This window comes from Xenopus tropicalis, chromosome 4 (assembly GCF_000004195.4).
Source record: "Xenopus tropicalis strain Nigerian chromosome 4, UCB_Xtro_10.0, whole genome shotgun sequence".
Classification (NCBI taxonomy): Eukaryota; Metazoa; Chordata; class Amphibia; order Anura; family Pipidae; genus Xenopus; species Xenopus tropicalis.
Genome location: NC_030680.2, coordinates 84557662 through 84582007, shown reverse-complemented (window position 1 = coordinate 84582007; position 24346 = coordinate 84557662). Strand labels below are relative to the sequence as shown.

The following is a 24346-nucleotide window of genomic DNA, read 5'->3' as shown; positions in this document are numbered from 1 at the left end:
AAAGAACCCCTAGCAGTTGCCACCTTGTCAGAGGTTGCCCTGGCAATTGTTCAGGAAGTCAGGCTGGAAGGTGCCATTGCAGGGTCGGGCACAGACTCTAGAGACTTGTCTGGTTCATTCCAATGTGCCTGAAGTGATCTACCCCATTTAAGCTTATCAAGCTACCAAGAGAGTAATCCTAAAGACACAGGACATTCTAAAAGGGAAAATGTTCTTTAAAGGAGAAGGAAAGGCTAATAAAGAGTTAATCTCAAGCTGCAGGCATACCTTCTGTTGTATCAATAGTGCCCTTAAGTCTCCCCATATTTCTCCTGTTCAGAAGATCTGAAGCCAAACAGGAAGAAAAAACACTGAGCTGTGTAAAGAAAGTTCCCGTAATGCCTCACTCCTGCACCAAAAGCAAGACCAGTGTACATGCTCTGTTAGTTAGACTATGAGTCAGCTTCCTGCTGATTGGCTCAGATCCACATTCCTAAGGGGGGGGGAGTGATTTCTTAGCATTCTTGAGGGGGGGGGGCAGGAAAGAGCAGAGAACAGAAAGCTGCGTGTCTCTGGCACAGGAATTACAGACACAACTAATCTTTTTTCAGAGAAGTCAGTGCAGCGTTTCTGTGAGTGCTTATGGCTGTATTTACACAGACCTTTCTGATAAAGCTTACTTAGTTTTTACCTTTCTTTCTCCTTTAAGAAGGGAAGTGTTGGCTGAAACAATATGTACTAATACTGGAAACATTAAAGGGGCCAGTACTGACATTTGTCAGCCCAATAACACAAGTACTGACACTTGCACACGTTTCTCATATTAGTAAATAAGATCTGCAAAGCACTTGCATACGTTCATTCAGTCCCTTACAGTGTACTTGCACATTCATAATATTATTCAGTATCTCAGGAAAAAATAATGCAGATTAACAATATAATTCAAACTCTTTATTAAAATATGAACCATGGCACAGTACAGACCTCTTCATGAAGGGAAACTTATATGTAACTAACAGGAGCCTGAGGAAAACAAAAGATAGATTTTGTCTGATACGGGTGCAGTTCTACAGCATTGGGCGGGAGGTGTGTCAGAGTGCTTGTAATTATTGCATTTTGTTGGGCTCCAACATTTGGTATAAAAAGAGAAAGAAACAGGAATTGAGCGGTGCTATTAGGGCCGAAAGCACATTTCACTTTTAAAAAAAACTACATTTTTGATTTGAGTATATTTTCGAAGGTTGTTCTGGGTGATGCAAATGTATCTTATGTGTTACTGATCCTTATTTATACGGAGATCTCTGTGTTACACTGATATAACATACTTTTAGGGACTGTGCCGTTTCCATAAAACAATCACAGCCCTGTGTGATAAAATGGTACATAGGTGCAACTATCTGCAACATCTGGTAATGTAGGCCCCAATCTAGCACTGGGCGTGGTTCAGAATGAATGGTTCCAGTTTGAATTCCTTTCTATGAATCCAACTTGCTGATATGCTTAACATAATGACAATTATTATTGCCTGGAATTGCAGAAAAACTGTTGCTATGTAAGAACAACCAAGTATTATGCACAATAAGCCAATGTATTCCTTTGTCAAAAACTACTGGTTAAGCCAATTTGCCTGCAAAATACAGTATATGTCCTGAAAGTGTTCAGCATCCTGTCCCTGCAATGGGCAAGAATGGTTCCCATGATTTGTGTTTTAGATTTTTATATACATGTATATACACTTATATTTACTTGATACGTTAGAACTGAAACTGTTATAGAATATGTTTTAGGAAAGACAAAGCCTTTCTGTGTGCATCTGGCACGCTGTGCAAGCCTGGGGTGTTTTACAGTTCTGCTACATTGAGTTCATTTCTGGAGGAGCCAGTAAGTTCCTTGACATGTTTCCACCTTTTCTTTGTGAAGCCCCAAAAGGAATAATGCATAGGAGAAAGTTTTGTCCTATCTAGTAGTAGAAATGTAGAAGACAGGTATCACAAATAGAAGTGCGAATAAAAACAAAAATATGCATCCACAGGAGCAGCATCGAGAGTTAGAAAGTCTAAATATCGTCCTTTCGCCAGTGTGTAGCAATATGGCTACAAAGTATTTATAATAGCTTCAAAGCCTTTAATTAGGTCCTGAAAAGTGGTGCGGTGGCTTGGATTTTGTTCCCAGCATTTGAGCATGAGCTGGTACACCTGTCACACAGACAAAACACAGTCAGAGAACATGAATGAGAAGTACCAGAATAAGCAGCACTAACATGGGACAGGGAGATTATGCCTGGTAGTCATACTGTAGCGGCCTGGTTATGAGGAATCTAACTAGTTTGTTAAGATGCGCGGACTGACATAATGTCCATAACTATATATATACAATTCTGCTACTGGGCACTCTTCTGTCTGCATTATGCTGTACAGTTCAGTGTTATGTTATAATGGTGAGGAGGCAGCTTTAGATGCCCTACATGTAATAAAAGGCACAAATTTTCCTAGGTGCAGTAACCCATAGCAACCAATGACAATTAAATTCTACTTGCTGATTCGTTGCTATAGGCGATAAGAACTGTAGCAAACTTTGCACCTTATATCACATAACCCGTATTTTCTGTACAGGATTCCATGAACATGCTGCGTTCAGCAATACCTCTATTTTCTTAATCCTGCTACTAAAAGAAAGTATTTTGTAAGGTTCATCAGTACTTTATTATGACAAAGTGCTCTGAGAATGCAATGTGTTCTGGGTTGGCATTTAACATGATGCTGGCTCTACATTTATATTGCTATGTGTTTTGGGGCTATTAAATGGGAAACCGACACAGCATATATACTGGTCCGGGGGCATTAAACATGAAGCTGGCGCTGAAATTTTATTGCTATAAAATTTGGCCACAAATCAACACAGATCCCACTCTACCTCTGACGCACTAAACCTAAACATGGAGGGGCCAGGGGGTGGCATTCCTTAGTCCCAAACACCCCATACCTGCTTTGGGCAGTTTGCTGGTATTGGCAAACGCTTGTCCTCTTCCAACACGCGTACAAGTCTCGTAACCGTCATTTGTCCTTGTGTTGGGCCAATCATTTTCAAAAACATCTGTTAAAATAAATCAGTGGATTAGCAGTAAAAGGGATCTATGTGCTGGTTATGTGTAAATACTTAGCACATCAGTGTTTCTATAAAATGAAATGAAGAAGGGTATTACTGCTAATAATCAGAATTTACAGGGTTGACTACACTGTTCCATGGATGGGAAAATGCAGCCAGTTAGAATTAAGTTATAGAGCTGGCTTAGCTTTTTACCTGTGTGGTTATCTAAAGATATCATGGAGGTACTCATATATATATTAATATGCATGTGGAAATATATATATATATATATATATATATATATATATATATATATATATATATATATATATATATATATATATATATAATTATTACTCACAACCATTCCAAGACAGACAGCCTAGTACCAGCAATTGCCCTGAATTATTTGTAAAAATGTTTTCTGCATTCAGAAATAACATTACCGTCATAGGACTGTATTCTGAATTGCAGTATGTGAGCAGTTCATACAAGGTTACTCCAAATGACCAGACATCAGAGGCAATGTAAAACTTGCAGTGCAGCAAACATTCTGGAGCATACCTGCAAGAAATGAATTAACACAGTTGCACAAATAGAAGGCATTTAAATTTTGTATATGGCATGCACTATAATAAATTATAGCAATTCTAAAGAAAGATAAGGCCGACATATGAAAATGTGATTATTTTCTATTTGCTTTACCCAGTAACGGTAAAATAAATATTACATTTCCCTTTTCTCTGTAATTATAAAACAGTACCTTGTGCTTTATCCCAACTATAATTAATCCTTACTGGATAAAAAGCAATCCTTTTGGGTTTAATTAAGGTTTAAATGATTTTTTAGTAGACTTAATAAGTATAGTGATACAATTACAGAGAGATCCCTTATCCAGAAAACCCCAGTCCCCGAGCACTCTAGATCAGGGGTCCCCAACCGCGGGGCCGCGGACCAGTTCCGGGCCGCATCAGTTCCCGCAGCGCAGAAAAACCATGGGACGCACACCTAAAGGAGCTATCAAGCCCACCGCGTTGCATGTATAATGCGCAACCAACCCCCCCATCGCAGCGCATGTATAACGCGCCTGAAGTTTGTGCCTCGCAGCGCCGTGCCCCCCTTTCCGCCTGGTCCTACCGGGCCTTGGTGCAAAAAAGGTTGGGGACCCCTGCTCTAGATAATAGGTCCCACACCCGTAGTAAATATATTAAAATATAGGAAGAGAATCATAGTAGGCAATCTGCTAGAAGATTGAGCACCTTTTTATGTTCCTAATCTGCAACAAAGGAACAGCTTCCATACACTGCTCAGCTAACTCATTTCTTACAATGTGCTTAAAAGGAAGGAATTCACTACCAGAAAACAGGACTATCCAGGTCATCTTTGACAGTATAATATTCCTTATCAGTTTCAATAGCCTTGGTCAATCCAAAATCTCCAATCTTTATTATTTGTTCATTTTCAACAAGAACATTCCTTGCAGCCAAGTCTCGATGGACATACTGACGTGAACCCAAATAGTCCATTCCCTAGGTGAGAAGAGGGTGAACAGGTTGGTTACAGCTGCTTTACAACATCTAAGCAAATAGTTTAGCAAAGGAAATGCATTGCATATTGTGTAATGTTCCCTGATTTGTAAGCCCATAAGTTTCACAATGTATTATTTTACTAATAATTGTAATTGTATGTATCCATCTATAGGCAGTGTTTAAAAGATTTGTGTAAACAAATAAGTAGAGCAATGAGTTTGGTTGCCCTTTAAGGTTAAGAAAGAAGAGCTTTATTTCTTTATAAAATATTTCTACTATACCTGTAATTTCTGCAACAAAAAAATAAATACAAGCTAACTAATAACGTTCTCTGGTTAGTTGCAATAATTAATGAACTTTTAGATGGCCAGATTATTACAAAAATAACTTTTTTCTCTTGGGACCCATATTTTTGGGGGGAATCAGCCTGGTGACCCACAAATCAGAGTAAACCCATTTATCTTATTGTAAATACTAATGTCTATTGTAGGAGGTGCATTTACTGTATTTAGAGAGATCATTAAGAAACTCATTTGTTGAGAGTGATTTAGTGAAATGGCATATTAGACTTCACCTTGCATATTTGTGTTGCATATTTCAACTGCTGTTTCAGATTGATTTTGTTCACATTTCTTGGAAGGTACTCCTTTAGACTCCCTGATGGGAGATATTCCATGATCAATTTTATTCCACTGCCTCCTAAAAAATAAAAGCAATTTAGTTGTACAGTATAAGTACATCTCATAGACATATTTGTACAGAAAATCATTAATACAAAAACTGTAACTGAGGTTGTGGGATGCAAATGTTTAGTAAAAGCCTGGAACGGCCCGTATCACATAAAATCAAGCTATAGCTTGTATCTAGCTCTGTGCTTCAAAACCCAGTGAATATTATTCAGCTTATATTGGCTTCCAGACAAATAGAAAACCATGCCTGCTTTCTGATGAAGTTTTCTATGACAGAGAAATGTGACAGGTGATGTGACCTGCAGGAGAAATCATCTTTCTTAAAGGTGATTTATCTCCCAATTTTAAAGGACAAGGCAACGCAAAATATCATTTTTTGCCTAATAAAAGACAACAAAATTCTAAGCAGCTTTGCAATATACATTTATTACAAATTTGTGATGATTTTTTAGTTATTTGTATATATTATTGCTATTAAAAGCAGTGTTTACCTGTCCTTTTCTATTCTCTGCCCTGGTGGCTGTGACTGTTGAAACAATGTAACACAGGGCAGCAGACTGACAGACCTGACTTGCTGGAAGAGACTGAGAGCTGTAACATTGTTTAAGAAGTAACAACCAGGAGTTCAGCAAATGCTGCTTTCAATAGCAATTCCATTTACAAATAACTTTTAACGCGCTACAAATTTTTAATTATTTCATATTGGAAAATTGCTTAGAATTATGTTTTCTTTTATTATGCAAAATATTTTTGGTGTTGACTTGCCCTTTAATGCTTTAATAATTTGTGTATTCCCTTTTGGCATGAATGGCATCAATGAAATACTCCCATGTTTGCAATTTTAAAGTGAAAGCTACAGCATAACACAATAATATATTTTGATATGTTTGTAATCTTCAATCAGCCGTAAATGATCAAGATATCCAACACTGTTAGGGCACAAGAAACGAATAGTGACGAGCGAATCTGTCCCATTTCGTTTCGCCATAAAATCTGCGAAACAGCAAAAAAAGTGTGAAATGCATTTGTTGTGCTTTTTTTTTTTTTTTTTTTTTGTGTCGCCCATGTCTTTTTTTTTTGTCGCCTGCGTTTTGGCTCAACCTTTTTTTGACCCCCCAGTGCCCTTTTTTGCTGTGACCGCACCCTTTTTTGCCGCACCTGCGTCCAAATTGACGCATGGCGAAAATTTTTTAGGCACGGTGAAATGCGGAAATTCTCTGCAAATCCATGCCTGCCGAAAAAATTTGCTCATCACTAGAAATGAACCCATATGATAACCCGACAGCAAGGCTGGATCAACATACATTTGTTCAGAAAGATCAGTACGTTATATACTTAGTGTGCTTATACAAAAGATATAATTGCTCCAAAAGCAAATATATGATTATACAAAGAAGAGTATCAAGTACCATCTTCACAAATTCCTTTGTATTTTACAATGTTCTCATGATACAGATTTCTCAGGATTTCAATCTCCTTTTTCAGATCAGCAATGTGACTGCCCGCTGTGCCAGGCTTTAGTGATTTCACAGCAACCAGTTCCCCGGTGTTGTCGCCTTCTGGGTCATACCTACACAACTCAACTTTTCCAAAGTGGCCCTGTAAAATAATGAATATAAAAGGGTTGGTTTCAAAGTCATTTATTTGAGACTATGCTACAGAACATGTTAAACACACAGAGAGCATTCAGCTAGAGCGCTGTCCCTTTCATTTAAACGCAATGAGTTTCCAATCAGTCAACTCAGCAACTTTCTTTATTTTTTTAGAATCTTCCTTGATTTTTTAAGTAACCTATCAACCCTAATTTGTGTCCAAATATAGCAATTTGCCCAAAGCAGGAAAGCTGATCAGTTTCTAGCACCCCGCTCACTGTTATGCAGCAACCAGTATTTTTTTAGCACACTGCTCCATACAACCATCAGTAAATGTTTATGGATTTTCTTTAATATTGTTGCTTAGCTTAAAGGACAAGGCAACGCAAAACATAATGTTTTGCCTAATAAAAGAAACCAAAACTCTAAGCAGCTTTGCAATATACATTTATTACAAGTTTGTAATGGTTTTTGAGTTATTTGTATTTATAATTGCTATTAGAAAAGCAGTGTTTGCCTGTCCTTTTCTATTCTCTGCCCTGGTGGTTCAGACTGTTGAAACAATGTAACACAAGGCAGCAGACTGACAGACCTGTATTGCTGGAGGAGCAAGACCTTTGAAACATTGTTTAAAATGTAACAACCAGGAGTTCAGCAAATCCTGCTTTCAATAGCAATTACAAATATTTCATTATTTCATATTGGAAAGTTGCTTAGAATTATGTTTTCTTTCATTATGCAAAAAATTATTTTGGGGGTTGACATGCCCTTTAAAGTGGATATATATACCCTATGGGGGAAATTTATTAAGACTCGAACGCTCCGAGCGTATTCTCTCCGTTTTTTCCACGCTTGCGCGACTTTTTCACATACACGCACAACTTTTTCGGACGCTTGCGCGAAACATTCGGAAAGGTTCTGCCACTGTTTACAATCATTCGGTACGAAAATGTTGTGACTTTCGGATCGCCAATACGATATTATCGTGACTAATACAATCTTTTCGTAAGCATTTTCGTGATATTTGCGATCTTCAGAAATTATTGTATCCAATCAGAATTTTTCCCATTCGGGATTCGAACTTGTGTTTTAATGAATCGGCCCCTATGTGTATGTAAAATTGCTCAGATTAATCTTCTCAACAGAGTAATTTGACCAACTTGCATAAGAAGGGAAGATGGAGAAATAAGGAGCTATTACTGATGTAGAGGTGGAGGACAGAGGCTATTGTTTCTAAACTGGCATGGAATTATAATCACTGGATATACAATAAAACAAACACAATTGTGAAATAGAAAAGTTTGCACAAGGAGATGAATGCTTTAGAACAACCTACCTCTCCTAGATCTCTTACTCTCTTCAAGAATCTTTTCTCAAATAAAGTAGGGTCCACTTCTGCAGATGGGGTCTTTTCAGAGACAATGTCTGGATCTAATATTAAAAGAGGAATAAGAACAATACAATTTTTATGTCCGCTTTTATCTGGCACAAAATCACTAAGATATCTGTCGAGCAGGTTTAAAAATCCAGTCAGGTAAAGGCAACATCTTAGAATTGATGTGGTTCTCCTTACAGATTGCCATAGGCCTCCTTATGATCTGATCGTTAGCCTGGGGATCAAATGTATGGACCTAATCTGCTTATTGGTGACCTCTCTAAGCCAATCTATCAGTGTATGTGTTCTACAATATACATAAGTATTTTTGAGTTGGTTTTGATTTTTTTTTGCCCTGTTTTTATAACCTATGGTTGGAAAGAGCAGATATACAACCCTGTCAATGACCTTTTCAGGCTGTCAGTGTGCATGCACTTCATCAACTCATTCACTTTCTTTTCAGGGAAGATGTATTAGCTAAACTGGGGGCCCCCAACCTTTTTTGGGCCCAGTAAGGATTGGTTATTTGGTAGAGCCACATGGACTAGAAGACTATAGGAGGCTATGAGCAGCATGTTGCTTGTGAGCCACTGGTTGGGGATTACTGAGCTAAACTGTTCTGAAGAAAACTAAATGCAAACGTATCCGGTTAGGTCAGGGTGGGCGAAAAAAAAAGTAAGTCTGTTGCGGCGACTAATCGCAGTGACTTTTCTTCCATAGGCTATAATAGAATCGCCATGTGTGTCCTTACTCTTAAAAGACGCTTCTACTACTGCAAAGATGCCATTTTATGACACTGACATGTCATTTTACAAGGTTGGAAACCTACCTCTCACAAAAGGTGGGAACAACTGACAGGCTTTAAAAACATTATAACAACAGAGCCAAAAAAAATATCACCTTTAAGTTACATCAAAGCAATGTTCCAACTGGTCATCTTATAAATATATCTTTTTTTACTATGTTTTTCTCTTCTGCCTCTTTCAGTTTCAAATAGTTCATTATCATATTGATATGTAAGGCTACTATGTTATTGTTACATTTAATCACTTATTATTCTATTCAGGTCCATTTCTCTTCATATTCCAGTCTCTCACTCAACAACTAGATATCTGCAGAAATTTCAAATTGTAGAGCTACGCAATTGACAAAAGCACAAAAACTAAAGACAAACTAAAAACAGTCTCAGAAAACTGTCTACATCATACTGACTTAATTTAATGTTAAACCATCATTCAATATTTCAGATGAAATCTTGACAACATGTGTTATCAGATATATACATTCTGTAAATAGAATCTCCCACCAGCAATGGTTCATTTTAGTTCTTTTATATACCATATATTCCCAGAGTCAGTGATTGCAATGTATGTGCATCTCAGCATACTAATACTTCATTTTCTATATTTAACAAAGTAGGCCCAATATTCTGTTCAGCCCTAGCTCTTAGCCTTAACATGAATATCTGCACAGAATATCAGCCATACAATTGAAAGTAGTACTTGCAACAATAGTCTTGTACGAATAGAAAGTTTGGACAATCTAAACAAGCAATCAAGTTATTCACAAAAAATGAGAGTATGTGTTGGCAGAAAGAAAGATTCTTACTTTGCTCTTCCAGCTTGTTGATTTCTCTCATAATTGCCCTAAAAAATGGTCTTCTGAGGGGGTCATAATTCATGCATTGATTAATTAGATCTGCTAACTCTTTGCATGAAGGGGCGACTAACATAAAGCAGCCTCCATAAAATCTTTCTTTCTGTAAAAAAATAAAAAATAGAGATATTACCATTACATTCTGAAGATTGGGATTCCTGACTGGATTCATAATGTCAGGATCATCATATTTTGGCAGTGACATTACCTCTGCTAGCGTCCGGTCTTTAAGAGGCACTTCTCCATTGAAACAGATTTCCCATAAAGTGGTTCCAAAGCTCCACTTGTCAGCAGCAACACTTAATACTCTGGAATCCTCAACACATTCAGGAGCAATCCATGGAATCCGCTCTACACGCTCTAAAGGAAACATAAACTATCACATAAATACACATACCACAGTTGGGCATACATGTAGATATGAACGTTTGGCAAGATTGCCAAATACGCAGATCCTTCCTCAATTTTATGGTAGAGATAATTGTCATTGGGAGGTGCTTAACAAACTGCCCCCCCCCCCCCCTTTTAGTGTTTCAGTCTTTTTCGGTCCTTTAAAACCACTGACAATATAAATTCATATACTTTGAGAAGTTGCTTAAAATTACAATTTCTTTCATTATGTTAAATGGACCTAAATTTAGGTAGAATACAATAAAACTAGTAAATGTACTAAGTTTGGATATTAGTCATCCAGAGTTGATAAGCTCCCAGAACTTGTTTTTTTCCAACAAAATCTCTTGAAACAGCCTTGGAACTCTTATCTTATCACTTGTGCAATGCTTGGAACATCTTGTTTTTTCCCTATTTCTTGCAACCAAAAGTCTGCAAGTATTTAGGATTTGAAAAGTTAAAATTTCCAGATTCCAAATAAAAATGTAATAGTATTGTTTCCAGTGCCAAAATTGTAGTATTTTTCCACAAGACCCAGACCTCCCTTTTTAAATGAATCATTGTGCCAAAACTGGAAAAAAAACATTTCCCCAATTGTTGCCAATGAGTGAAAAGCGCAGAAGTGACAAGAATATCATTGTATACTGTAGCCTTTAGGTTAATTTAGCCCCATCGTATTAGTCCTCTTCTACCAAACTTTTCGTGTATTATGGATTCTAACAGAAAGTGTTCTCCAGGTATTTACCAAACCCAGACTTTTCCACCAGACTGCCAGATAGGGAAATGGCATCAATCACACCAGAGGATGCAAATCCACTACTCCAGAGTCCAATGGAGAAGACCTTTACCCCACTTCAGATGATGCTTGCCATTGCACATGGTAGCAATAGGTTTATTTGAAAGCATTTGCAAACAACTCCAATAAGCATTGGAAAATGATTGCTTAGGACAACACTTCACCAAGTATTTGCTTCTAGTGTACAAGAATACCCTACCTTGCCTTGTTAACACAGTAATCGGGATTCCAGGATCACTAAGCTTTATGAATGGACCACAATCATTGTCAATTCCTTCTCTCGCCAGTAAAATATTTTTAGTACAAACATTTCCATGCACTAAATCTTTATCTTCCTGTTAAAGAAAAAAGGCAAACATAATGCATGTATTAAATCAAATAGCGAAACTCAAGTCATAAACAACCTGTGGCTAAAATAGGAACAAAGCAGATTACTATGATATAAAAATGATACAGTTAAACTATTAAAGGTCTGAGGTGATGATTTTGTTAAAAAATGTTAAGGAATATTCCAGGACAATTATTTTAATCAGTAAATTGCAAGTTGCAAGAAAATTAAGCAAATAAAAAAGGACTTTTGCAGGAGGAAAATATGTTTATAAAATACAATGGTGACTTAATCTCTTTGAATTGATGTTTTTCTATAAAATCAAAGTCAATTTAACTTCAATCTAAATTTTTATAGCAAAGAAGGAAAAAAGCTCCAGTTTAGCTCCTAAAATGTTCATTTTCATTGAGGCAGCAGTCGATTAGATCCCAAACACCAGCTTTGCCTATTGTGGGCTCATGACTTTTTTAATTATGGTTTTTTGTTAAATGTATAACCCTTTAATGTATGTATGTATAACTTTATTTATAAAGCGCCACAAGGTACGCAGCGCTGTACAGTCTTACAGAATACAAAATTACACACAGGGAGGACGAGTGATATAATAAATAAATACAATAAATACATATATATATATATAAGTGCCATGTGGTATGAGACACAGTAGGAAGGAGATCCCTGCCCCGTAGAGCTTACAATCTGAGTGGTTGGGTAACATACAGGCACAAACTTTAATAGGTCAATTACTGATCTTTTGCTAGTGGTTGCAATGAAGAAGCATGTTCTCAGATATGATTCAGTTCTTCAGCATGCCACATAGGGACATTTTTCATTATAAACCACTACTGTAAGAGTAACTAAAGCTTAGATTAAACATCTCCTTGTGTGGACAGGTCAACAAAGAAGCAAATATGCCCACTCCAGCTATTTAGATGGTGCACTAAATAAGGCAGTTTGACTGTTTTCATGGCATCAATCAGATCACACGTGGGGCCTGTGCAATGTGTTCTTCTGCAGATCACATACAAAGGCCCAAAGTCTTCCTCAACCAGTCACATTTTCACACAGCCAGATCAGTATAAGAACAAGCCTGACCAGATGACAATTGGGAAGAGAATTTCCCAGTCGCCACCTTAGTGCCATTTGCCTATGACACACATGCATTCTGACTGCCACTGCTCTCTGACGTTTACAACGTGTAAATGATCAGAGTCAATCTGAGCAAGGCCACACAGTACAATTAAATGTCCTTGGAACAAGACTTAGGCCTTTGGCACAAAAGGCATTTTGACTGTTACTGACATCCAGTAGAAAAGGGTGGCAGTCAAACCATCCCTGTTCACCCTGTTCACCTGTCACTATTGCTGATACTGAATCAGAAGTGCAGTGTGTGAAGCAGGTTGGACCCTTACAAGAATTTTTTTTTAGTGGGCGTCAACTTGTCACTATTGTGACATCAGCAAAGGTGACCGACAGAGAGGGGCAGTTTTCCACCATTGCCTGGACCCTCTGTAATCAGTGTGTCTCGGGAACCACCAGACCTATATACAGCCCTAGCTATATCACCAAGACTTGCTCCAAGGACATGATCTGAAAAGCAAGAGACATGCAACCTTTAGCGTTTCTTCTATCTGTCCAGAGACTGGCAGGTGATGCTGTAAGCATGACCATGACCCATGTTGCTGTTTACACATTAAACCAGGCAGCTCCCTCTATAGCACTCAGGATAATAACAGTAATAAAAAAAAAATGGATGGTCTAGTTAATGAACAGATGCTAATTGAGGCTGCACAATTTCATCTGAAATTTTACAGAGCAATTTGGCATACATGCACAATAACTACTGGATGTCAGCAGCAACACAATGAAAATGAATAGCTGTATCGATTTTCTTTGCCTGATGCCCTAATTGCGTACTATTACTCATGTCTATGAAGAAAGATGTAGTGTAAGCAATTATTAGAACAGTTACCACATTCCACATCAATGCTATAGGGAACCATACTCAAAAAACACCAGGCTTATAGGACTACATTTAATTCCCTATTGCTTGTGAATGTCTGCATTTTTGATTATTTTAGATAAAAATAACAGGTACCAATTCTATAATAAAACAATATATCCTAAAATCATTCTGAAGCTCTACAAATCAAGGTTACAAACAAAATATAGGAGAACCTAACCCTTAACTGTATGTTACCATTATATGCAGAATACTGTTTTATTGAACAAATACATATTTCTTGCTTTAGTCATGCACTGCATTCACAAAAAGAATTGTTAATTCCTTCTCACATCAAGATGCTACATTACCGGTCAGGGCTGAACCTCACTGTATGTGATCTAAACTAATTCTATCCCAACATCAGCACAGACTGTTGGTCAATATGGTCTTTTCTGCCCAATCTAGATCACTACTGATATATGTGCCCTAAGTCAAACCCACTAACCAATCAAATTTCATTTAGAAAAATCTAAATAGTCAATTTAATGTTTAAATAACTGCTGGACTCCTGTAACAATACGTCCTTTTGGTATTAGCTATCTATCCCATTTGTAATCAAACTGGAAACAGTGAGGGTAATTCTATGATTAGATCTTAATATTGGGCAGCATCTTTACACACAACACAGCACTAAATGCTGCCTGCCTGAGGGAAAGTGCCAACAAGAAGGAAGCTAGATATTTGACACTGCCTACTTGGCCCAAATGTTACCTATTCTTTAAATAAGGAAATGTTTGGCATCTTAAAGCTGCGCACGGCTATTTTTTTTTTTTTACCACGCCCATTTTGCGACCATACCACCTAAATACCACTCCCATTTGACTAAATTTGGCAGGTTATTTAAAGTTTGTACACATTTCTGGGGGTTTTGGGGTCTTGTTTTATGTGTTATTACAGTTTTACTAAAAAAGCTGAAATTGCCCTTTAAGATGCAAGTCTCAGTTCCCCCAAGAAATCTGTATAGCTTATTAGTTACAGTTGTATATATGTGCAGGAGAAGCTTGTTAACCTTCTGGGCTCTCTGCCAAAAGCTACTTTTAATTACATTTGTATCTTTTCTAGCTTAGTGCAGGAGATCAAAGGAAAATGAGGGACTTTTCAGTAAGAATCCTGAGCTGTCAAAAGAGGGACTGTCCTACGAAAACTGCGACAGACGCAGGCGTCACTTTTGACGCAGGCGCAGCTTTTTTTATGCGTGCTTCATTCCGGTGACGCGTGCGATAAAAGATGATGCCCGCAAAAGGAAGTGACGTACAGCTAAATAACTTCGCCCATCCCTAATTCTGATATCTACTGGGAGCTGCTATCTTGCTACCTTACCATTGTTCTGCTGATCGGCTACTGGGGGGGAAGGGGGGGGTGATATCACTCCAACGTGCAGTGCAGCAGTAAAACTAAAGTTTATCAGAGCACAGGTCACATGGCTGTGGCACCCTGTGGAAATGGAGAATATGGCTAGCCCCATGTAAAATTTCAAAATTAAATATGAAAAAATAGGTTTGTGTTTTTGAAAAACGGATTTCAATGCAGGATTCTGCTGAAGAAGCTCTATTTACTGATGTGGTTTGAAAAAAACATGTTCTCTCATGATAGTATTCCTTTAAGAAAGCACAGGGAAGGGAAAATACCTTAACTAAAACCTTAACAATGTTTTTTTCCCCAAACCCCAATGAGAGTTGCTTAATTTATGTGGGGTTTCCTTTATGATTGCTGGAACTGAAAAGCCATTAAATATTTACCAAGCCATGTGGAATAATCAGTTGTTTATCAGAGCTAAAATGGGGAAGAATATTTGAAAGGCTCAGTGTGATAAAACTGTATTGTAAATTATTATTCTGCTACTTGCTCATGTGTGCTTTCCACAGGGCTGGCCATTGACTTACAATCTCAGTGTTACTGCTAGCATCTATTATAGGAGGCAGAGTTAAGAATCTCCGGTGTAGCTGGTGCCCCGGGAAACCTACATGTCTAGTCCTAGCATTAAGGCCAAAAAGTTGAGACATACAGAATTCAGTGGCTCTCATTCCAATACAGGTTGCACTTGGTTCCTGCTTCTGCAAATCCATCACAGATCTGGTCTGCTTCATAAAACATGCTTACCAAGTAGCTCAGGGCACTAGCGAGTTGCTTGGCAACTTTAAATTTCCATGGGGTGGTCAGAACCTCACTTTTACGATGCATGAACAGATCAAGCGGGCCAAAGTCCACAAATTCTTCAACCATTATATCTGTAACAATAATAGACTCTCAACATCTAGTATTTAAAAGAAAAGCATTTTCACAAAACAACAACAAAAACCTTTTCTGTGAGCTTGGAATGCAATGTTGGATCATAAGGATGCAGACCAAGTCCACATGTTGCCATTAACTGCCTGACCAAGTCCAACCAACTAAATGTTGTTGTATTATTTATTATGCATTTTGCTTTAACTCACACTTGTAATTTAGATAAACACCATTTTGGCAATTTAATATTACCCCCCCCCCAAGCATTCAGCAGTAATGGGGATATGTTTGAGAACTGGACCTTCTAAGACAGTTATCCTATACCATAATAATTTATTTTCAAATTATGTGTGGATAAACAGTGTAAGATGATGTTAGTTTTGTCCATTTTTTATTTGATTCTTGTATGGGAATTTTGGGTTTATGGACTGGACTGGGCTTCAAAATAGGCCCGGGCATTCTGGGTTTAAGTGCACATTACATTCTTGCATTACAGATTTGTTTCCAGTTAAAAATCATAACAGTAAGAATAAAACATTGTCTTTTTGACTTACTTTCGACATCTCTGACACATACACCGTGAAGCAATACAATGTGCTTGTGTGAAACCTGCCTCATCATACTTGCAGTCTCAAAAAATGCCTAAAAGTAGAAGCAGAGATAAAATGATAAAATAAAAAAGGTAGAATAAAAAAACGACTATTTAGTGGTAACTTTGGTGTCTATTTGGGCATTACATACCAAAGAGATGTCTCTATGACTTGGATCCAGCACTTTTAGTATGACTTTTATCTCCTTTTCTGTAGAATAGCTTTCACTATCATTGTCATCTTTGTAGTTTAGTTTTCCAGCATAGATTTGGGTCCTAGTTCCTCTACCCAAATGTTCCAGCTAAAAAAGACAATGTACCTTTATCAGATTAAGGTGTACAGTAATTCACAGGACATAAACAAGGCAATGTTCTTGATATTGAGATTTCAATATTGCAACTTCAGCTACAAATTGCAGTCCCCCACAAGAGATATATGATTTTCTAATAATTTTGTGTCTTGTGCCTTAATACCAGATGGTTTGTTTTAAATAGCAAAATCAATGTTACTTTATAAAGTTATATAGTATAACAAACACAACTGCAGGCTACAATGTTAAATTATTTTTTTGTTTCCAGAATTACATTTACCAATGGAACATTTCCCATTCTCTCTATTCCAGACTAAAATCCCATGAACCCAGTTTTCTTACATAGGCAGAAATCTGCCCTAATGCATTAACCTACAGGAAGAAATCATTAATTTACATTCATAAGTGTAAAGCTTGTTAAACAGACACTCCTGCAGCCCACTTATGTGGATGGTCTAATTCTAAGTTACAAAATCTGTCCATTTATATGTCTGGTTCTTGGAGAATAAGGAAGCTGTTAAGTTTGCAATCCGATACAAAGGTCAGGTCAATATAAGCACCATACACTATTGTCACCAGGCCCTTCACTCACTATTTAGGCTGGGGTCACATTTTTGGATGGTAGATTCTATTCCATTATGACTGTTTTGTTTCCAAACATGGACAGGCTTGTGGAAATTTTGGTATACATTTTTTAGGCTGGCAACTTATAAACAACTAGTGTGCACAAATGACACTGTGGTTTCACTTTAGTTGCAGGCTTTATAATATAGTGTCTGTATAGTTCATACATTTTTTATATTGTGTGGTGCTGGTTTAGGCATGTGTGAGAACAAGCAGGAAAGTAAGGTGGGGTGCATCCTCATATTCTACCACAAGATCAAGTAGTTTCTATTTCTGCACCTATTATATACAAAAAGGTTTAATTATACACAAACACTCAAGTCTTTCTGCTATTATTTATATTGATTAGAAAATAACTTGTTGGAGTGTTTGCACTCTTAAGCCTTTGTGTGCCATAGACTGTAGACTGCAGTAATTTGGATCTTTCCAGATATTGTCTTCATATACAAAATTATGCATAATAAGTCTGCCCCCTAGTGCTTCTTCATTTTTGAAATGGTTTAACAATAGTCTGTTTTTTTTTCTTCTATTTCTGCTGAAAAGAAATAGGCTTGTGTAATGAGTGATGGTAAATCTAATAAGTCACTTGTAAAATATATAATGAAATTAATAATGAAATGAACTTGCACAAAATGAAATAAGGAAGAACATGACTCACTTGTGTGATTTCTTCTTTCAGTATTCTATGGAAACTCAGTTGACTCAGGTGGTAGACCGGCTGCCACTCTAATGCTTTTTTTGTTGCAACCAACAAGTTTGAAATTTCTAAAAGAAACAAGAAACTAATGTTATAACCAGTCTGATCATAATCTGATTACCAGAATAATGTTAACGACCAGTACAAAGCAGAATAGTATCAAACAGTGATTCTTTTTTTTAATTTTTATGTGTCATCAATAACTATTGCAGTCACAAAGTTTAAGATAGTTGAGTTCCATTTTTTCTTTTGCAAACATCATTACATGCAGTTTTGTTAAATGTAAAATCTCTTTATAAGTGTAGAGATAGTACCTGAGATGATGGATTTGGGGTGATAGTATTCTGTGGATTGGGGTCTTATTAGTTAACAACAGTCTTTTCCAATTTACCTCTGTGAGTCCATAAGGATGAAGACACTCAGAGCTACTAGTAGCAGCTACTTGTCGTGGCTACTAAAATAGACTATGATCAATGATCATGTACTGATATTTGTCTCTACGTGTGTTTTAGCAGAGGCAATTCTCAGTATTATCTATGGCAGGATATTTTTTGGGGTTTAGTAGCCGTGACAAGTAGTTCCTACTAAGTAGCTGTGTGTCTTTGCCCTAAAACTCATGTGTATATTTGTAATCATTATGATGCCGACTAGGTATTGTATTACCACAAAAAGGAACACTGGAAGGTGAGTATATATTACAACTGTACTACTGTCACTTAAATTTGATTCAAGTTTGGGATAAAGGCTTATCTTTACAAGCAGCTGATTCATTAAAAAGCAAAATACTGAATTAAACAATTTGTTTTCAATTTGAAGACAAAAGGATGAAGCAAGGGGTAAAACTAAATGATTGGGGAAATACTAGCATACACTTCATACTCCTAATCCTTTTATATTTAACAAAAACTGTTTAGAAAATCCATAAAAACCTATGAATTGTTGTCTGCATATCCTGCAAAGATATGCAGGATATATAGATGACAAACTTTTGGCAAGACTCTCGTTTGCGACACCATCTGCAGCTTGGACCATTGTAGAGTTTTTGGGTGACCTGCCACCCCAACTAGCTTTCTACCTTTTCATTAAATCAGCACTACACTAATTACTGAGAACATGCAGTTCCACGTTCTCTCCAGTAATCTGTACAGCATAAACATGCTTAGTTATCTGCATAGACATGCGACTGTACATTCACATTTGCAACCAAGAGACCACTGCGATCTACTGTCTGCAAATGAACTGCATGTTTTTGATCGTTAGCCACTGCATTACTGGAAAAGAGAAAATAATAATAGAATAACATGGCTTTCACTGGTTACGTAATTAAGCTGTAAAAAAAGAATCTGCAAGATATCAACTTTCTGAAGCCATAACATTTTCTAGACTATTTTTCAGATACATCAAAGAAATAAAGCAATGGGTGCATAGCTATTTATACCTGACAAACTCATTATCTGTCAAAACTGTTTTAGTTTGGCTTCTGGGAATTTCCAGCACTCAAGGAATCACTATGCTGTGCATTTTACTGGGTAAAAATTGATTTTTTAAATGAATGGGGGCTTCAGGCAGTAACAGGCTAAGAGAATCTACAATAGCTCTGGCAGTAAAATATTGTTAACAAACCATTTAACCACCAAAATAACTTATCTAATTTTGGCAACACTCAGATATGTGTAGGTTTGGGGTTCTCATTAATACCTTACCTCTTGGTTTTGGTGGACAGCATTTTTTTAATGTAAAGCTGACATCATCTGTCTTCAGCACTTGTCCTTTCAAATGCTTCATCAGATCTTTCAGTGAGTCAAAGCCACGATCTGGACCAAGCAAAGAGTATCTACCTTTTTTTACTTCGATCTGAAAGTTTTTGTACTGTTTCACATATTTGGACTCAAACTGTTTGAAAGGAACAAAAAATGCTCTTAAATGTGTAGAATTTTCTAAAAACAAATCTACAGGTAGGTTCACATTTATTGGTTGTTTTGGTGCAGATATGCTAAATTGTTGTAAGATATCGTATTGTTGACATAGTCCCCATCATCAAAATAAAAATGGTTTTACTAACTGCAAACATAGCAATTATCTTTGATTTATCTACTTAGATGAGGTGATTAGTTGCTTGAGTTGCTATAGTTGTGATTATTTTGTTTTTTTAAAACCAACTAATCACGGCAACTAACCCTTGTGCATAAAAATATACCGCTACAGTACAAGACAGCATTACCTTTAGCGGTGGCGATTAATCTCTGTGACTGGATTTTAAAAATCAAGGCAGCTAATTTCGCCATCTATATTTGCCATAATGTTAGAAGATCTTATAATTTGCTATGTGTTTTTGCACCTGTATGGAATATCTTCTGATACTCACTGCTTGAAAAACAACAAAATGCTATGAATTAATCAAAGCAAAAACAAGTCAGCAGAGATTTTTGGAAGTGTTTCCCCTATGAAACTTGCCTGTGACTTGGCAATAAAGCATCATTACTGGGTCTCAAACTACAGGCACACCCAGCTAGGCCGACATCTCTGGAGCCCTGCACTTCATGTGCCTTTGCTGCTTGTGTAACCCTGGCTTAACTAGACAAAATGTCAGATAACCGAGACCATCATGGAGAAAAGTTTAGAACATTTCAGAGGAGAGGAAAAAGTTACCTGTGACATTTTACTGCATGACACCGTCATAAGAATATTGTTAAAATCTGTACAGCTCCATCTCAACACATACATTCCCTCCTCATTTCCTTCTTGCCGTAATTTGTTTATTGCATATTCTGTGCTAATAATATAATTGGAAACAAATGTATATTAATCAAATTAATTACAAATTGGAGATGTGCCAAATACCTAATTTTGTATTCAGTGAAATACCAATTCCTCCACAAAAAAATTGGCTGAACTTTATCTGATCCCCAATTGGAATTTTAATATTTGAGAACATTTTTTAAATTACATACATTTAGAACAAAAAAATGTTGCATTCAGCTGTCTAGGGCTTTAAAGACTTCAAGGGTTTGGATTTAGTTCTGTCCTGGATTTGGTGCATCTTTACTACAAATGCTGATCGACACAGAAGGTTGAAGGCCCTGCTCAATACAGCACAGAGTAAACAATTGCACATGTTTACTCTGTTTATGTAACTTAATAAAATATCTAAAAACAAAGTTGTTTTGTAGATTATGTATACATATTAATGGAATTTTGCTACTTTACAAAAATTTTGAAGTAAACATACTGCTCGATTAATTTTATTAAGCATAAAGACCAGTGGGGTGCCATTAAAGGAACAGTAACACCAAAAAATGAAAGAGCTTTAAAGTAATAAAAATATAATGCACTGTTGCCCTGCACTGGTAAAACTGGTGTGTTTGCTACAGTAACACTACTATAATTTATATAAATAAGCTGCTGTGTAGCCACGGGGGCAGCCATTCAAGCTGGAAAAAAGGAGAAAAGGCACATGTTACATAGCAGATAACAGATAAGTTCTGTAGAATACAATAGTGTTTTATCTGTTAACTGCTATGTGCCTGTGCCTTTTCTCCTTTGAATGGCTGCCTCCATGGCTACATATATATTTATATAAATTATAGTAGACTTTCTGAAGTAAACACACAACTTTTACCAGTGCAGGGCAGAAGCACATTACATTTTAGTTACTTTTATACACTTTCATTTTTTGGTGTTACTGTTCCTTTAAGATGAATATATCACATGGCTAAAAGCAATAATTTAACTTTGCATTGTATACTAAATTGTGACAGAAATTTAAAAAAAAAGGTCAAACCTATAGCAATTAGTAATTTAAAATGTCCTTAGCAAGAGAAATCACATAGAAAATACATAGAAAAAAAAAATCACATGATATATAACATACATAGAAAAAAATTCCAGTTAGCCACTGCAGATAAAATTATGCATCTGCAATGTCCACATATACGCTTTATTTAATCTGTTTTACAAAAATATAATTGATAAGGAAAGTGTGACCCTTTATAAAACAGTACCCTAAAAAGACCATTACTATTTAAAGGAGAAGGGAAGTCATTTTGGCATTTTACTGCCAATAGATTTGCCACATTAGTGCCACATAGAACACTATATTCTGCAGAAAGCATTACCATACCTGAGTATAGAGGCCTAGAAGCTTTCTCCTTTTGCTTAAGACAGCAGCTGCCATTTTAAATAGCTTCCTGCTTGCAGCCTAGCCATTACAGCTCAGATCATACCTTTCTAAGGGAGGGGTTCTTAGCATTCTTGTGGGAGGGGGAGCAGAAGAGGGGAGAGAACTGCACAGTCTCTGGCCACAGGAATTAAGGATTTTTCTGACAGAGGAAGTCAGACACACAAACAACATGTTTACAAAAAAGGAGACAAGAAATCCTGTGTTTCTTTTGATAGAGGACTCGCTGCAGCTATTCTGTAAGTGCTTATGGCTGTATTTACATAGACCTTTCTGATAAAGTTTACTTAGTTTTTACTTTTCCATCTCCGTTAGCAATAATGCTTATTTATGCTTAGGAAAACCTAAAGCATCCCCAAGACTATTACACCAGCTCTATGCCCATGTCCACTTGCAGTGTTGCAAACATATATTACTGGAGAAATTTCAAGTTTAAATTTCTCACCTATGTACAGAAAGTGCACACAGTCAGCTGTGTTACTTTACTGGCTATTAGAGGACAATTATTGGAACATAAACCACTAAAAAAATAGGGAATATTTTATATTTGCTCATTGTGATTTAAATTCACACACTTTCAGCTAGTTGGTGGCCTACCATATTGGTCCATGACATCCATTTTTTATGTTATTTACTATCAAAGGTGGCGCAACATCAGAGCAAAGGTAATGATGTGCATCTGCTGTAAGACGGAAGTATCCATCAATCAGTGCAGCGAAGGAAAGCGCCTCTTCTTGTGAGGAAAGCTTCAGCTCCTAAATATAACAAAGAGAAATACATTTCAATCTGCAATTCATTAGATACTGTAGTTTTATAATTAATTATAATCTTCTCAAATTTTCTCAATTCAAGTCTAGTGTAGATATCAACTACAGTAAAATACACAGTTCGAACAAATGTCTCCAGAAACAAGCAGGAAAGACTGCACTGACATAACAAAGGGGTTCCAGTTCTGCCAGATATACCAAAATTGCAACATGTTACTTTTGCCATTTTTTTAAAACAAATAGCTTGGAGGAATTTAGAGACTACACAAAACCTAAGGTACATAGAGAACTGCCATTGTATACGTATTTAATTATTTAGATAATATTTTTTACATTGTTTAGTGTTTGCTGCTCCCACAATGTAAATATCATTCACAAGTATGATAACAAGGTACATAACCACTTGGCAGGAACTTTTAGGCCAGTCCAAGTTCCTAATGCATCCAAAAGGTACCTGCATATATTGCTCTTGATTACTAGAAAAGGGGCAGTTAAATATTTAAAAAAATATTTCTTAAAATGTTAGTAATAGTGACCAGAATGCCAAACTAATTTATTCTCCCTTAATTGCCTTAGGCACTGATGGCTTTTGTGATCACATCCTCCAGTGACATATGCCTGGACAGACAAATTCCACTGTCTCTATAGGTTTTTTTGCTTCTCTAGGGTACTAGAGGTAGGGTACACGCTCAACACAACACACAAAAAACATACAGGCAGGTTAATTAGTTCCTGCCCATAGTGTGGGTGCATCTGATAGGAACCTTAGGTTAAGTGCCACTGAGGCAGGGACTTAAAGTGGACCTGTCACCCAGATATAAAAAGCTGTATAATAAAAGCCCCTTTCAAATTAAATATAAAACCAAAAGCCATTTTTTTATTAACACATCCATACCCATTATATAAGCATTTAAAAAATCACATCTGTCAATCATATTTTGCTTACCCCGCCTCTATGCCTTAGGCATAGAGGCGGGGCAGACAGTTACTTTCACTTTCAATTCAGAACTTTTTAGATGTTGCTGCACTCCTCACATTCCCCCTCCCTTCTCGCTATCTAATTTCATAACCAGCACATGGACATGGGTATCGGGTCCCCCCCATACAGGCACAGAAACAGGATTTTGGCAGGATGCAAAGCTTGCCTTAATAACAGTGTCCACAAAATGGCACCTGCCTGCTTGCTGCAATTGTGAAAAACATTTCTACAGTGTAGATGCAGTTTATTTTGCTTGACAAACACAATAGAAAACAATTTGGAAATATTTCTTAGGGTGACAGGTCCCCTTTAAGTTAATGATGTATAATCTCTATGTAAACAGATGCACAAATCTGTAGTCGCTAAATAATTATCAGATAATAATAATACCAATGTGCTATGGCAACGTGCATCTTGCACACAGGTTTTACACCTGCCAGTGGTAATAAAAGTGCTTCAGATCTAAACTAAGAAGGGGGAGGGACTTTCATCTATACAACTAGTATACCATTGATGTTTTAAGCAATATATTTGGCTAGGCTTATAGATG

At 36.8% G+C, this 24346-nt stretch overlaps 1 protein-coding gene across 1 annotated transcript in view; it reads right to left on the bottom strand.

The window, feature by feature from the left end:
* Positions 1-908: 908 nt before the first annotated feature.
* Positions 909-24346, bottom strand: part of jak1 (Janus kinase 1 (a protein tyrosine kinase)) — a 62742-nt gene continuing 39304 nt past the window's right edge. The window contains exons 8-24 of the mRNA XM_002931596.5: positions 22648-22805; positions 20523-20646; positions 19577-19766; positions 17835-17941; positions 16394-16543; positions 16207-16294; positions 15527-15654; positions 11293-11428; positions 10116-10267; positions 9860-10010; positions 8213-8307; positions 6694-6883; positions 5170-5294; positions 4423-4595; positions 3513-3630; positions 2962-3072; positions 909-2174 (exon numbers count right to left, since the gene is read on the bottom strand). Of these exons, the coding sequence (XP_002931642.1) occupies positions 2073-2174; positions 2962-3072; positions 3513-3630; positions 4423-4595; positions 5170-5294; positions 6694-6883; positions 8213-8307; positions 9860-10010; positions 10116-10267; positions 11293-11428; positions 15527-15654; positions 16207-16294; positions 16394-16543; positions 17835-17941; positions 19577-19766; positions 20523-20646; positions 22648-22805 (2298 nt within the window). The 3' untranslated portion in view covers positions 909-2072. The remainder of the gene's footprint in view (positions 2175-2961; positions 3073-3512; positions 3631-4422; positions 4596-5169; positions 5295-6693; positions 6884-8212; positions 8308-9859; positions 10011-10115; positions 10268-11292; positions 11429-15526; positions 15655-16206; positions 16295-16393; positions 16544-17834; positions 17942-19576; positions 19767-20522; positions 20647-22647; positions 22806-24346) is intronic.